We start from the raw sequence: 15,220 nt of genomic DNA, 5'->3' as shown, positions 1-15,220 counted from the left end.
GCCTCGATGACGTCACCAGCCCGCGAGACCAGACCGGCGGCCCCTCTTTCTGGATTCGAAGGTGCCCGGGTGCGCGTGCGCAGCCTCGGAGGCCACGGATTGGCTGAGAGAGAGGGAGGCGGAGTCTAACAGGCGTTATCGGGGCGGAGTTAATGTCCGGTCGCGGCAGCTTGAGGACCCGGTAAGGCGGGGCTCTTCGGAAGCCGGAAGTGGCCCTTGACGGGCACTCGGAGCAGTTCCGGTGAGTCCGGTGGCGGGGCCCCCACCTGTTTTAGCGATCCGGGGCTGAGAACCTGAGTCCGCGGGGTGGGGGCGGTCCCGTAGCGGGGCTCACATCTCCTGCCCTGCAGATGACTGTCCACAATCTGTACCTGTTTGACCGGAATGGAGTGTGTCTGCACTACAGCGAGTGGCACCGCAAGAAGCAAGCAGGGATCCCCAAGGAGGAGGTGACGAGAGGGCGTCGGCGCAGCCCGGGGGTCCTCGCATCTCTAAATGCACAGAGTCCCAGCCCAGCCCCGCTTCTCCAAACCCCGGTGCATTCCCTCCCTCACCCCGTCTCCCTCAACAGCCGAGACTAACTTTGCCCCTCTCCCTCCAGGAGTACAAGCTGATGTATGGGATGCTTTTCTCCATCCGCTCGTTTGTCAGCAAGATGTCCCCGCTAGACATGTACGGTGTCCGAGGGGGGTGTGGCGAGGAGGGCTAGCCTTGGGAGTTTGTGGCAGAGCGGAACTGCCTGGGGTGGAAGGGGGCTTAAAGAGAGAGGCTGAGTTCGGATCGAGTGTGCAGGAGCCTGCAGGAGCGGGGGGTGGGGAAGGGCTCAAAGTAGAGAGATTGCACAGGGGCTAAATTGAGGGACGCAGATGGGAGGCGTGTTCACTCCATATCCCACCGAGGCTATGCTTAGACGAAGCGGGGGTCGGCCTTGAAGGGGATCCAAAGGATTTCTTTGGGAGAACTTCCACTCCCATTCTTTAACACCGTCCTCATCTCTAGGAAAGATGGCTTTCTGGCCTTCCAAACTAGCCGTTACAAACTCCATTACTACGAGACGCCCACTGGGATCAAGGTTGTCATGAATACCGACCTGGGTGTGGGACCCATCCGAGATGTGCTGCACCATATCTACAGCGCGGTCAGTGCCAGCCCCAGGGACCCTTTCTCAGAGCCCCTTAACAGCCAGGGAGGTAGTCAGAGCCCCGAACGCCCCAGCTTACCTGCCCTGATCCTATTGTGTTATATCTCTGTTGAAGTCAACACGGCCACCACCTAGTAACTCCTTGCTTGCCTCTCAGCCCCTACTCTGAGTGCGTTCACACACCTCTGAGGTTGTACTAGGTTTGGGGTTGAAAGGAGACGTGTGCAAAGCTCTGCTCTAATAGCCTTGCTCTCCGTAGCTGTACGTGGAGCTGGTGGTGAAGAATCCTCTGTGTCCCCTCGGCCAGACTGTGCAGAGTGAGCTCTTCCGCTCCCGACTGGACTCCTACGTCCGCTCTCTGCCCTTCTTCTCTGCCCGGGCTGGCTGACGCAGCTTGCCTCCTCTCTCAGGAGAATCTGAATTTGCCTGGGGCCTTCCTAACCTGTGGTGCCTGGGGGCCCCCACTGTAAACCCCCCCATCCACTCCCTCCCAGGTTTACACCCTAAAGCCGTGCTCTGGTGGCCCCAGGAATCCCTACACCTCTAAACCAGGCCCTTTCTCCAGTTTTATCCTTTCCTGACGCTGTGAGACGCACAAAATAAAGCTTTTGTCACCCTGTGCAGCCTGAGTGTGTTGGCTTGCGTGGGCCTTCCCAGTCCTGCCCTGCTCAGGCAGGTGGGACCCTGGGTGGCCGCACCCTCCCTCCCCCAAGGCCGACATTTCGGGCTGGCTAGTGCTGTGCTGTGGGAGCAGCCTTGTGTTCTGTTGGATTTTTAGCAGCATCCCTGGATGTCACTCACTAGATGTAGCACATCCCGCCTCACCGCCTCTCCTAACTACCACGAGTGTGTCCAAGCCTTGCCACACATCCCCTGGGAGACAAAAAAAAAAAAAAAAAAAAAAAAAAATCCCTCCAACTGAGCGCGGCCGGGCAGGGGGAAGCGGACCTGCCTGCGGTCCCGCGGGCTGTGACGGCCCAGCTAGGATCTGAGCTCCCAGACGTTCACACAGCGGCGCCTTCCGCAGGCGGGGCTTATGCAGATGCACCGCAGGTTCAGCAGGGAGGCGGGCGGCTCTATGCAGATAAGGGGGCGGTGCCTGCATGTTGATAAGCTGGGCCAGCTGCCGACGCGGCTGGCAGCCTGGCGGGTCCCGCTGCGGTTCGGGCAGAAGTGGCATCCCTCGGCTGCCACCCCTCGTCGCTAAGTCCCTACCCTCCGGGGACCGCCCTCGACCTTCACCCCGTTCCTTTCCCCCTCCTCCCTACACCAGCGCCCCCTTATTTGAGTTTTTCCATTCCGGGCGCCCCTCGCGTTTCTCCGAGCCCGCCTGGAGCCCCGCGACCTCCAGCAGTCCGCCCCCGCGGGCCTGATCCGACTGGCGGCTCCCTCCGCAGCCTCCTCGGCCTTCCCGCTCCGGGGGCTCGCCCCACTACGCCGCCGGGAGTCCGCTCTCGAGTTTCCCTGCCTCCTGCTCCCGCCCCCTCGGAGCCCCCTCTCCCTCCCTCCCGGCCGGCATGCAGGTATCCATCGCGTGTACCGAGCAGAACCTTCGCAGCCGGAGCAGCGAAGACCGCCTGTGCGGACCCCGGCCGGGCCCCGGGGGCGGTAATGGGGGGCAGGTTGGCGGGGGGCACGGAAATCCTCCCGGGGGTGGAGGGCCGGGCTCCAAGGCCCGAGTCGCACTGGTCCCCCGACCCCCAGCACCCGCTGGGGCCCTCCGAGAGAGCACCGGCCGAGGCACTGGCATGAAATACAGGTATGGGGGTGACCGGGCAGCCCACCCTATCCGCTCCCCTTTCGGAACCCCTGAGGCTTCCCGGGATGGCTGCCAAGACCCCTTCAAACTTTGCTCAGAAGGTCTTGGTTTCTACCCTTACTTGGTCCCTCTCTTAGTCTCCTCTCTGACTATGAGAGAATGAAGTTTACCAGGGCTGACTGGGACCTGTCAGACTCCAGGGATGCCCCGAACCTCCCTCCATACTCCTAGGAAGGCCAGAGATTCACCCCTCTCTGCACCTGCCCTCCAATGGCGTGTCCTTGGGTCGCTGTCCTGGGGAGAGGAGAGAGGGAAACAGCTTCTCACTGTGGCCGCAGGCTCAGGGCACCTGACCCAGATACTGTCCCCGCCTGCCCCAAGGGCCCAGTCTCCAGCGGCCTTTCTTGGCCAGGAAGGGAGTGGGGCCTATGGGAAGGATGGACCACAGCTCTCATCCGCATGCCAGCCAAGGGACAGGGATGTGCAGAGAAGGGGCCGGGAAATGTAACTGACTTTATTCCGGAGAACTGCCTGGCTGGAGTTTCTTGAAGCTCACAGTAGGCGGGAGGGCAGGGGCTTCTGCTTGGAAGTGAGCCAAGGTCACTGATCTGATCTGGCTTTTGTCACCTAAGAATCCGATCCCCTCCAGGTGGTGGCCATGAACCCACTGCCTGGGTGGGGGACTTTGGGGGAAGGAGGAGAAGGCTCACAGGTTCTGAGACATTTTTCACAAGCCAGCAGAAGAGGGAGAACTAGTGGTACTCGGCCCTCCCCCAGCTGTCCTGTCTGCCAAGCCTAGCCAGGGACCCTTGTCCATCTGAGTGCCTAAGTGTGGCTTGGTTTACCTCCTCCACACTGCTGTTGCCCTTGAGCATAGCTCGCTCGCTCTCTTCTGATAAAGTCACCACAGTCAGCCAGCCAAATCCCTCCCAGGACCCCCCACTCCACATGAGCCAGAGATGACTCAAACCCAGACGAGACCGTGCCCAGAAGAAGGAGGCACACCAGACGGCACACCTGCCGCGTGACAGGAGGAAATGAAGGCACTGGACAGTGGCTGTAGGGGAACAGTCACATGTTGGTTCACTTATTCTTTCAACACTGTTCCTAGGGCCTCAGCCACGAGCATATCACTGCCCAAGCCTATAGACCCACTGGGTCCAGTTCCTTAGGGCTGGGACAGGAGCTAGGGGCTGACCATCTGGGTCCCTAACAGAGGCTCTGCCCCTCCTGCTGCTTCTGTATTCTGCAGGAACCTAGGAAAGTCTGGTCTTCGGGTGTCCTGTCTTGGCCTAGGTGAGTTGAAATAGGAATTAAGGGAAGGGGCATTCTTCTACGGCCTGCCTCCCGAGGTTCTCATGTGCCTGGCTTCTCTCTCACAGGTACCTGGGTCACGTTTGGTTCTCAGATCTCAGATGAGGTATAAGTGACGGGACCTAGAAGGGCTGGGTGGTGGTGGTGGTGACAGAAGCAGAGAAAGGGGCAGTGCACCTGCGTTGGGGCACAAGCATGGGGAATGAGGTAACTGGGGGGCCCGGGGTTGACCTTCACCTTTCTCTCACCTCCCTAGACAGCAGAGGATGTGCTGACAGTAGCCTATGAGCATGGCATAAACCTGTTTGACACTGCCGAAGTGTACGCAGCAGGAAAGTAAGGACCGGGAGAAAGAGCTGTTATGCTGCAAGGTTGAGAGAACACCGGGCCTTCTTGTTTTTCCTCCAAAGAACCCTGGGAATTCTGAGAACATTCCACTCCAGCCTTTTAGCTTGGGGCACCCAAAGCATTCTGGGAGTTGTAGTGCTGACATCCATGCCTTTCTGACTCCGAGGTCAGTGAGCATACGGTGGCTCACAATGAATAAAGCAGCCCATAACACATATCCTGGGCGTCAGTAAAGTACAACGACGTAAGGACTAAGCTGGGTTTTCAGACACTCCATGCCACATCACACACCGGGGACTTCACCCTTGGGAGTAGCCAAAACCTAGGAAGAGCTACCCCTGTTTTTTGTCCACCCAGCAAATACCTCTGCTCATCTTCAGGATTTGGCTCAAATGTCAGTCCTCAGGAAGCCCTTGCCCAGCTCGCGCAAAGTGGCCACCATCTCCCGTGAGCCCCATAGCACTTTATACTGCCTCTGGTCCACCGTTACTTAATTATGCAGCCACCTTCCCTGCTCAACTCGGAGCCCCTCCTTCCAGGGAACAAGTCTTGCCCTTCCCCGAGTACCAACCCAGAGCCTACACAAAGCAGGCACCACTTCTGGCATGAACTCAACATGTTCTCCAAAAGTGCACACTCTAAGTGGATAAACAAACAAAAATGAAGGGAAGATAGGAAAGACTGACTGTAACAGTCACCGTAACAATTTCAGACTTGTCACACGTTAGCTCATAACTGCATGCTCAAGAATCGTGTAGCTAATTCTGCGGAAGCTGACACGCAGGACTGACCACAGCCTGTGGCGACCAGAGCACATTTCAAGAATGAGAGCGAATCCAAGCTGAGTTTAGGAGGATGGGTGGGATGCTTGCAGAGGCTCAAAAGAAGGGAAGGCAGCTTAAGTCGCTGAAAGCAGGACAGGCAGTGTCCTCGCTGGGACCGCCACAGTCTGGGCCTCGCCTCTCAGTCTGTTCTGGCCCATTAGCACCCACAACAGGGCTCACACACCAGATATTTAACTGAGTGAATGAAAACAGTACGACTGCTGCACCCCTCATTCTGGGATGGGACTGAAAGCCCACAAGGGCTCCTGGCCTATGTTCTGCATCATAAGAGGAAAGTGGGGGGGAGGCAGGAACTGACCCACTCCGGCGGGGTCAGCGCCTCTGCCTTGCCTTTCTTCCAGGGCTGAAAGAACCCTAGGCAACATCCTGAAAAGCAAAGGTTGGAGGTGAGACGGAGGTGGGGTTGGGGGGGTGGCGGCAGCTGCTGAGCACATGGTCATCCAAAATTGCTGTTTCTGCAATTTGTTTTTTTTTTTCCTCCAGGAGATCAAGCTATGTCATCACCACCAAGATTTTTTGGGGAGGACAGTAAGTGGCTGCCCCACTAGGGTTAGGAAGAAGCCCTGCGGAGGAGGTATATGGCATGGGCGTGGGGACAGCTGTCCGTCATCTGCTGCTGCAGGTCCACATCCTGTCCACAGGGACCCTCCCCCACCCAGTGCTCATGGCTCCTGACCAGCCCTGGTTCTGTCTCTTCGTCACATCTCATCTTTCACTTCACCTTTTCCTACAGGGCAGAAACTGAACGAGGCCTGAGCCGCAAACACATCATCGAGGGTGAGTTCAGGCTGGGTCTGGCAGCCTGAGGAGCAGGGGGTGCTCTGAAGCCCTGGGCTGGAGGCGCTGAATGGGGAGGTAGACGGCCCCGACAAGGGGGTACGGCCTGAACGCTGCGTAAACGCAGGCTGTCTCCCCACCCCAACCTGCAGGTTTGCGAGGGTCCCTGGAGCGCCTCCAGCTGGGATATGTGGACATTGTCTTCGCCAATCGCTCAGACCCCAACAGCCCTATGGAGGGTAAAAGCAGTGTCCCCGAACCAGTCCTCTCAAGCTGAGCATTTCCTAAGACCCACAGTGGAGGCTCAGACCCACGAGTTGGATGGGGGGGGGCAGAGGACAGCCAATGAGCCACACGCAGAGCTGCCTGGGGGTTTCCTTGGGGCAGGTGGAGGTCTGCAGGTGGGCAGGAGCCCAGTAGTGAAGCTCTCCCTGTCCTCCCGTGTGCCTAGAGATTGTGCGAGCCATGACCTACGTCATCAACCAGGGCCTGGCCCTATACTGGGGGACATCCCGATGGGGGGCTGCGGAAATCATGGTGAGTGTGTAAACCCACCCCTGGCGCCCTACGCCACACGGCTTCCCACTGCACCAGGGGGAGGGGCAGGGAAGGAATGGCAGGAGTGCCATGACCCCGTCTCTGTCCCCCGCTCCAACCCAGGAGGCCTACTCCATGGCCAGACAGTTCAATCTGACCCCTCCTGTGTGTGAACAAGCGGAGAACCACCTCTTTCAGAGGGAGAAGGTGGAGATGCAGCTGCCAGAGCTCTACCACAAGATCGGTTCGCAGCCCCCTCATTCCTGCCTTCCCCTCAGCCTGACCTGCCGCCCAGGTCCCCTTCCCCACACCCACTCCCCTGTTCCTCTTAGGTGTTGGCTCAGTCACCTGGTCCCCCCTGGCCTGCGGCCTCATCACCAGCAAGTATGATGGGCGAGTCCCAGATACGTGCAGGGCCGCCATCAAGGTGAGGTTCGGGCTGCTGTGTGTGTATGGCCGTGGGCGGGAGGTGTCCTTTGCTGATTCTGCTTGGTCTGCAGGGCTACCAGTGGCTCAAGGACAAAGTGCAGAGTGAGGATGGCAAGAAGCAACAAGCCAAAGTGATGGACCTTCTCCCCATCGCCAACCAGCTGGGCTGCACTGCGGCTCAGCTTGCTATCGGTGAGACACCGGTAGCCTTGGACCCTGCAGGGCCCCCGTCTCCTCCCAGACCCGTCCTAAGTCTGGTTGGCCCCTTGGGAGGACCCTCGGCTTGCCACACTTCCGAAGCCCCTGTGCACCCCGTTCCCATCAGTTCTCTGTGTTTCCTCCTCTGGCCTCAGCCTGGTGTCTCCGCAGCGAGGGTGTCAGCTCCGTCTTGCTAGGGGTGTCGAGTGCAGAGCAGCTGATGGAACACCTGGGCGCCCTACAGGTGAGCTGGAGACAGGGGCAGAGGCCCCCTGTCCCTTTGCCCAGGCGTCCCAGCCATGCTGGCGTCACACTACAGAGTCCTCCCTTTGCTGGCGGGAGCTCTCAGGGCGACCAGCTGTGTGTGGCAGGTGCACAGCCGCCACTTCCTTGGGTTCTCCAATCTGCTGCCCTCCCCACCGCCCCGTTGTCCTGCAGGTGCTCAGCCAGCTGACCCCGCAGACAGTGATGGAGATAGACGTGCTCCTGGGGAACAAGCCACATCCCAAGAAATAGTCCATCGAGGGCGCGGGGACCCAGCCCGGGCGGCGCAGGAACGCAGCCCGGAGCAACCGCACCTGCCCAACAACAGCTTCCCGGCGCCGCCTCTTTCCCCCTCCGGAACCCCACCCCGGGCAGCCACCGGAGCCAGGGTCGCCCCGCCCACCAACGAGTTCCGGCCGAGTAGCGAAACGCATGACGAATAAAGCCATATCCTCCCGCAGCGGGGCTGCCGAGAGAAAGTAGTCCGCCCACCCCGGCTGCTCCCTCTAGGCCTCCTTGCTAATCCCGGCACGAGCTACGGGCCACCCCCTCTCTGCCTCTTGGTCTCATGCCTTTCTCTCAACCCTCTATTGCCGAGGCCAGGAAAAAAAAAAAAAAAAAGGAAGACACCAGCAGATATAAGAAATATGCAGAGCACCCCAAAAGTGGCCCTTGAAATGTTCTCCGTGGCGATGACCTAATGAATGAGTTGTGACGTCATCTGGGACCTAAGCGGGGCTCCACGGCTGTGCAGCATGGAGGAAGCCAGGCTGGTCCTGGCCGGAAGTAAATGATACTTGTCGGAAAACCAGGGACCCCGCTCCCAGGCCGGCAGTGGAGGGCTTGCATCTAGAAGTAGCAGCGCCCCTTGTTCTTGCAAAGAAGGGGCACGCGATTCAGGGCCGCAGCACAGTGAGCAAGGCCTAGGGAAATGTCACCGCCGATGCACAACGTGGTGTGGCACCATGGCCAGGATGGCTCCAGGTGAAATGGGGGCTGTGCTCCCCAGCCTTTGGCTCAGGCCAGAGGCGTGGGGCCGTGGTGAAGACCTGGGGCAGGACTTCCTGCCTGGCGGTGGAGGATAGCAGCCTTGCTCCCGGCAATAATCCTACAGCAATAACGTGGCCCCTCTTCTGTAGGACTTCCCAGGGAACTGTAAATAAAACCTCAGCTTGAGCCTCACAGTGTCTAAGCTGCAGGCTGTGTGTCTGGGAGAGGTCAGGGTTGCGGGCTCACAGGGGCCGGGCTCCTTTGCGTCCACTGATCCTCCACCTTGGGGACCTGGCTCCTGGTCACTGCTCTCACAAGGACCCGGGCCCCGAGGGGGTCACAGTCCTTAGAACCCAGAGATTCGGCTCCTCTTTCTGTGAAAGTCCCACGGTGTGACACCTTACCATCGTCTCTGTCTGTCCGTGAGCCTCAGTTGACTTCCCTGTCCTCCCTTCCCCCTGGCCCGATGCCCACGCCTATGCCCAGGAACTGGTTGGGTGGAGAGGCTGTTCTGAGGGTGGTGAGGATTCGGGTGTGCAGGAGGAGAGATGAAGTGAAGACTGGTCACTGGTCGGAGCAAAACAGAGATACATTTTTTTTTTTTTTTGACAGGCAGAGTGGACAGTGAGAGAGAGAGACAGAAAGGTCTTCCTTTGCCATTGGTTCACCCTCCAATGGCCGCCGCGGCAGGCACGCTGTGGCCGGCGCACCGCGCTGAGCCGATGGCAGGAGCCAGGTGCTTCTCCTGGTCTCCCATGGAGTGCAGGGCCCAAGCACTTGGGCCATCCTCCACTGCACTCCCTGGCCACAGCAGAGAGCTGGCCTGGAAGAGGGGCAACCGGGACAGAATCTGGCGCCCCGACCGGGACTAGAACCCGGTGTGCCGGCGCCGCAAGGAGGAGGATTAGCCTAGTGAGCCGCGGCGCCGGCAGAGATACAATTTTTTAAAAAATAATAAAATAAGTGAAAGATCAGGTGTGAGGGTGGTGGAAAAGCAGATGAAATGGGGCTGAGTCCTGTTCTTCCCCCAGAGAACTCTCATTTCCAGGGGAAAGAGAACAGGTGGAAAGTAACAACCTGTGCAGGTCACAGGAGGAGCCCCGCCGCCTTCCATACAACCCGGCAGTCTCCCTTCTACCCAGCCCCAGGCAGCCTTGATCTTGAGGCCAGGAGAGCCGAGGGCACTGCTTTCCAAAGAGAAAAGCCAGCAGCATGCCATTTACTGGATTAGCACCAACCAGAGCAACTCGGGAGCACGCTCCACTCCCCTCCTGGAAGAGTGGAGGAAGCAAAGTAAAAGGCATGGCTAGACTGTGATGAGTTATTCTGCAGCAAACACACCCTAGCAGATCCCTTCCAGCAGTATTCTCCAGAGTTACCTCCCGCATATACTCTAAATTTAGTGATGCCTCGCCCCTCCCACTCCTGACCTTGCATAAAACATCTTACAAACTTCTTGTAGAATAAACCCCCTTGGGGGTGGTGCTGTGGTGTAGTGGGTAAGCTGCCACCTCCAGTGCCGGCATCCCATATGGGCACCAGTTCCAGTCCTGGCTGCTCCACTTCTGATCCAGCTCTCTGCTATGGCCTGGGATAGCAGTAGAAGATGGCCCAAGTCCTTGGGCCCCTGCACCCACGTGGGAGACCTGGAAGAAGCTCCTGGCTCCTGGCTTCAGATCAGCGCAGCTCCAGCTGCTGCAGCCAATTGGGAAGTGAGCCAATGGATGGAAGACTTCTCTCTCTCTCTCTCTGCATCTCCTTCTCTCTCTGTGTAACTCTGACTCTCAAGTAAGTAACTAAATATTAAAAAAAAAAAAAAAAAAAAAGAATTACCTGCCTCTGAAGGAAAAAAAAAAAAGCTTCATTTACTGCCATGCCTCCTTTGCATTTAAACATCTGCTCTACTTAGCATTCACCTCACTCGTTGATTTAACAAGTGTCTGTTTATGGAGTCCTTCCATGGTGTGGCACAGGAATACAGTGGCACGGGGTGGGGGGAGATGCAGAAAAACCATGTGGGTTACTGACAGGAGAGGCAATCACACAACCACTAAACAAATACAACTTCGGTTGTCCAAAGTCCAGAGGAACGCACACGGTGCTTCCAGAGCGTGTTTGACACAGTGAGGCTGGACCGAGTGCTGAGTGATGTGCGGGTGTCAATAAGGTGAGACCGAGAGCCTTAGAGCCACAGCACATGCACAGGCCCTGAGCAAGGCAAGATCGCCAAGGGAATGGAAGCAGACTGTGAGTCCCGGGGGAGTTTAGGGCCTCACGGGGCACTTGGGAATATTATCTTTCTCCTAAGGACAGAGGAAACGCTCTAATATCCCAATAAATTGCCTCAAAAACTAAATGGCTTGAAACAACTTTTAAAAATTGTCCCCTTGGCCGGCGCCGCGGCTCACTAGGCTAATCCTCTGCCTGCGGTGCCAGCACACGGGGTTCTAGTCCTGGTCGGGGCACCGGATTCTGTCCCGGTTGCCCCTCTTCCAGGCCAGCTCTCTGCTGTGGCCCGGGAGTGCAGTGGAGGATGGCCCAAGTGCTTGGGCCCTGCACTCCATGGGAGACCAGGGAGAAGCACCTGGCTCCTGCCATCGGATCAGTGCAGTGCGCCGGCCGCGGCGGCCATTGGAGGGTGAACCAACGGCAAAGGAAGACCTTTCTCTCTGTCTCTCTCTCTCTCACTGTCCACTCTGCCTGTCAAAAAAAAAAAAAAAAATTGTCCCTCCTCCCCTCCCCGACTGTAGGTTGGCCTGGAGGGCCTTGGCTGTTTTCACCTGGCCTGCACCCAGCTGGCAGGTGGGCTGAGCGGGGACATTCAGGCTGGCCTGGCAGCTGGTGCCAGCTCAGGAAAGGGCTCCTCCGTCCTCCTCCGCGGGGCCTCGTCCTCCAGGGGTCCCGGCCACCTTCCCTCCACGCCAATTCAGCGCAGTATGGGGGTGGGGGAGCGGCAGAGACAAAGGCAGAAGCTGCAAGGTGTCTCCGAAGGCCTGGGCTCCAGAACTCTCCGCCTTCTCTCCTTCAAACTGAGTCGGGCGGCCGGCCTGCATTCAAGGGGTAGGGAAGTAGACCCCAATTCTTGCTGGGAGAAGCAGCGAAGTCAGGTGCAAATAAAATGGGGGTCATGGATGCACCGGCACATTAAAAGGTCTTAAACAGGAGTGGAAAGACTGTGTGGTAGGGCAGGGTTTGAACTCAAGCCAGCTGGTCCCAGACTGTGCCATCACCCTCTGCGACAGACCCTGGGCTAAGTCCACCACACCAGGAGGAGGCACTGGCTGTGGGTGTGGCCCCACGAGGGAGCGCCACGTCCTGTTTACCTGTGGGGGAAGTCAGACCCCTGAGTCACAAGTCATATGCTGGGCACCCTGCTGGAGTGTGGGTGTCCTGATACTCCTGAAGGGAAAGATTCCCAGCATTCCTAAGGCCATGCGCCTAGGCTTTAGATGGTGGAGAATGAAATTTGGGGAGCCAGGCTTACGTCCCACGAGGTCTTGCATCAGAACCACGGCGGAATGGGAGCTGACTGTGGGGCAGGATCGCTTCAAATGCCCAGGAACTCCCTAAAAGCCGGGGAACTACCCGGCCTGGGCAGCTTCGTTGGGTGGGGTTGTGAAAGCATGAGCAGGGAGCCAACAGGACAAGGGGGCTTTAGAGACCTGAGATATGGGCTGCGGAAGGGACCTGGAGATCCGTACACAATGCAGTTAAGGGGGCTCTAGCGCTGTGCTAGGGTTTCTGAAAGATGTGGACGGAAGAATGCGTGGTGCGTCTCCGGGGTCCCAGTCCTGGCGCAGCCCGGGCCGCCGGCCCCACTCCGCCATCGCTGGCATTCCGGACCTCGCCTCTGCCGCCCCCACGCGTGCCGCCGCTGGGAGCGGCCCGCCCGCCGCGTGACGCCTCCAGGGCTGGGCCCCACTATTAAAAGGAGCGAGAGGCCGCGGCGCCGGCCCCAGGACGCGACCCGGGCCCCAGGAGGGCCCGATCGTTCTATCCACGGCGCGGGGCACGATGCAGCTCCTGGTGAGGGTGCCCTCCCTGCCGGAACGGGGCGAGCTGGACTGCAGTATCTGCTACCGGCCTTTCGACCTCGGGGACCGCGCGCCCCGCCGCCTGCCCGGCACGGCGCGCGCCCGCTGCGGCCACACGCTCTGCACCGCCTGCCTGCGCGAACTCGCGGCGCGCGGCGACGGCGGCGGGGCGGCCGCGCGCGTGGTGCGCCTGCGCCGCGTCGTCACGTGTCCGTTCTGCCGCGCGCCCACCCCGCTCCCGCGTGGAGGCGTCACGGAGGTAGCTGTGGACCCCGGCTTGTGGTCGCGACTGGAAGAGAAAGCGCGGGCCCAGGGCGAACGAGATGTGGCGGGGAGCCCGGTCAAGGAGAGCGGCGACGCCGACCCAGAGGCCGACCGCGAGGAAGAGGAGAGCGAGGACGGGGCGGGGCCTAGGAGCGCGGGGTGGCGCGCGCTCCGGCGCCTCTGGGACCGGGTGCTCGCGCCCGCGCGCCGCTGGCGGCGTCCGCTGCCTAGCAACGGTGAGGGGCTGCGGCCGGAGGATGCGGGGCTCGGGCTGCACCGCGCTGCCGCCTCTGACCACGTTCCTTTCCCCCCCGCAGTGCTCTACTGTCCGGAGATTAAGGACATTGCACACATGACCCGTTGCACGCTGTAACCGAGGATCTCGGGAGCTGTGGCAGAAGCAAGGTGGGAGCTGCCGTCTCCGCCGTGCGTTTTAGTCCAGGGAGCTGATGTCAAGACTGTGTGGAGCCCGGAATTGACCTCTGATGAGGGAGTTGAGACGAGGGCAGGAGGGAACGCCCCGGGAGGAGTTGGTGCTGAGCTGGGGAGGCTGCTAAACCATCTCGCCCCCATCTGCTGACTGCCAGCCCTACATTTCCAGGATGGAGTGGCTCACGGAGGATGTAAACAAAGCCTGCGTTACCGTGGGAAGAAGCCAGACTGTTTTCTGAGCTGTGACTTTGGCTTCTGTCCAGGGCGGCGCTGGTGTGTGGGAGCAACAGGTCCCATTTTAGCACTTGCCCATGGCACGGGAGAGACGAGGCAGACTGTGTCATAGTCATCTCACTCTGGCATCCAGAAGGATGCGGGTGTGTGGGCTCTTCAGTCCCAGGCCTGTGTTCCCAAAAACTGGGATGACTCCCCTGCCTCTCAGATTAGGAGCCTTGCTTCATTTTAGAATCCAGGAGTCACCTCATTAGGGCTTCTCAGGGATGAAAGAGCGAGCTACTTGGTAAAGGCATCAGATTTTAAAGTTCTGATATTGTGCTATCTTTAGTCATAGGGAAACACTGACTACTTAAAAAACAAGATGCTCGTACAGGTTTAAACTCGTATCCCATAGTGGGATGTCCTTATTATAAATCATGGTCTGTTTTGAAATTGTTTTATGATCCGGTATAGTCATAGTGAAGGGCTCACAGCACTGGTGTCACCAGGAACGTGCTGGAACTGCAGAATCTCACTCGACTATTAAATCAGACCCTGCGTTTTAACAATCCCAGGTGGTTTGTGTGCATGTAAGATTTAAGAAGCACTCGTCTGGATACTCTAGGATGTCACCAACTGTGGGTGGAATACTGGAAACGTAACTGATACTGTTTTATTGAAAAGTTCTAAAGTAATGCTGTGTTGCTTAAAAAAAAAAAAAAAAAAGTTTTTTTGTGGCCGGTGCTGTAGAGTAGCTGCAGTCTGCAGTGCCAGCATCCCCTGTGGGCGCCGGTTCGAGTCCTGGCTGCTCCACTTGTGATCCAGCTCCCTGCTGATGTGCCTGGGAAAGCAGCAGAAGATGGCCCAAGTCCGTGGGCCCCTGCATCCAAGTGGGAGACCCGGAAGAGGTTCCTGGCTGCTGGCTTCAGTCTGGCCCAGCCTCAGCTGTTGCGGCCATTTAGGGAGTGAACCGATGGGTGGAAGATCTGTCTCACCTCTCTGTAATTCTGCCTTTCAAACAAATAAATCTTTAACAGAAAAAGATAAATCTGTTTTTCTCTGAGCCAAAAATATGACCTTAAAGATAAACAACTTTTTAGGAGGTCTCCAGGTTGTTACTCTGATGGACAAATCATACACTTGATCTTAGCCAAACGGCTGAGAAGTGACCAGTGACGAATCACAGATGTATACATGTACGGCTTACAGATCTCAGTTCTTAAGAACTGTACCTTGGCGTTTTCCTGTCCATAAGTATCGGCTTAAATTTAGTTCCTCCTTTTGTGTCTTTTTGTCGTCTCTCTCTTGAGGTGTTGGGGTGTCCCCCACTGGAGTCCTCTGAGTACTGACTTGGGAGTTTCTAGCTCTAGGGCCAGCACCAGCCTGCGTTATCTGTCCTGAGTACGTAACTGTTGGGCTTGTCTCTGCTCTTTAATGATAGCCTCAAGAACTCAGTGTCTGGCCTCTCAGCCTCTGAGAGCCCCTGCTAGGGACAAGTGCGGCTGCCCAGTTTTTGGCAAGGCACACACACAGGTCTGACCCCATTAAAGAAGAGTGTGTCCCTTTGCTGCAGAGTGGAACTGAACCCGTGGGGCTGCAGTGCCCTCTACTGACTGCTCGGGGATCAGGCCGCACAGCTCGGAACCCCGCTGCGCAGCCTCCACCGCACCTC

The 15,220-nt window shown here is 58.3% G+C and overlaps 3 protein-coding genes and 1 non-coding gene across 4 annotated transcripts; 3 read left to right on the top strand and 1 right to left on the bottom strand.

Moving 5' to 3' along the window:
* Positions 1-51: 51 nt before the first annotated feature.
* On the top strand, positions 52-1,764 carry TRAPPC1 (trafficking protein particle complex subunit 1). The gene is made up of 5 exons (XM_002719062.6): positions 52-241; positions 351-449; positions 602-672; positions 1,000-1,138; positions 1,401-1,764. The coding sequence occupies exons 2-5, from the start codon at positions 351-353 to the stop codon at positions 1,527-1,529; spliced, it is 438 nt and encodes a 145-aa protein (XP_002719108.1). The 5' UTR covers positions 52-241; the 3' UTR covers positions 1,530-1,764.
* A 482-nt stretch (positions 1,765-2,246) lies between these two features.
* On the top strand, positions 2,247-8,794 carry KCNAB3 (potassium voltage-gated channel subfamily A regulatory beta subunit 3). Its single transcript, XM_002719064.6, has 14 exons — positions 2,247-2,900; positions 4,153-4,196; positions 4,283-4,320; positions 4,471-4,550; positions 5,749-5,793; positions 5,891-5,935; positions 6,141-6,184; positions 6,337-6,423; positions 6,636-6,721; positions 6,845-6,965; positions 7,054-7,148; positions 7,222-7,342; positions 7,504-7,592; positions 7,787-8,794. The coding sequence occupies exons 1-14, from the start codon at positions 2,659-2,661 to the stop codon at positions 7,862-7,864; spliced, it is 1,215 nt and encodes a 404-aa protein (XP_002719110.3). The 5' UTR covers positions 2,247-2,658; the 3' UTR covers positions 7,865-8,794.
* A 3,715-nt stretch (positions 8,795-12,509) lies between these two features.
* On the top strand, positions 12,510-14,596 carry RNF227 (ring finger protein 227). Its single transcript, XM_008270768.5, has 2 exons — positions 12,510-13,136; positions 13,218-14,596. The coding sequence occupies exons 1-2, from the start codon at positions 12,617-12,619 to the stop codon at positions 13,271-13,273; spliced, it is 576 nt and encodes a 191-aa protein (XP_008268990.2). The 5' UTR covers positions 12,510-12,616; the 3' UTR covers positions 13,274-14,596.
* On the bottom strand, positions 14,524-14,718 carry LOC127484573 (U2 spliceosomal RNA). Its single transcript, XR_011383844.1, has one exon. It is a non-coding gene; the product is annotated as a U2 spliceosomal RNA (small nuclear RNA).
* Positions 14,719-15,220: the final 502 nt, after the last annotated feature.

This window comes from Oryctolagus cuniculus, chromosome 17 (genome assembly GCF_051225735.1).
Source record: "Oryctolagus cuniculus isolate XC-2025 breed Fujian yellow rabbit chromosome 17, ASM5122573v1, whole genome shotgun sequence".
NCBI lineage: Eukaryota > Metazoa > Chordata > Mammalia > Lagomorpha > Leporidae > Oryctolagus > Oryctolagus cuniculus.
Note: the sequence above shows the minus strand (reverse complement) of the source record. Positions and strands in the feature narration are given on the sequence as shown.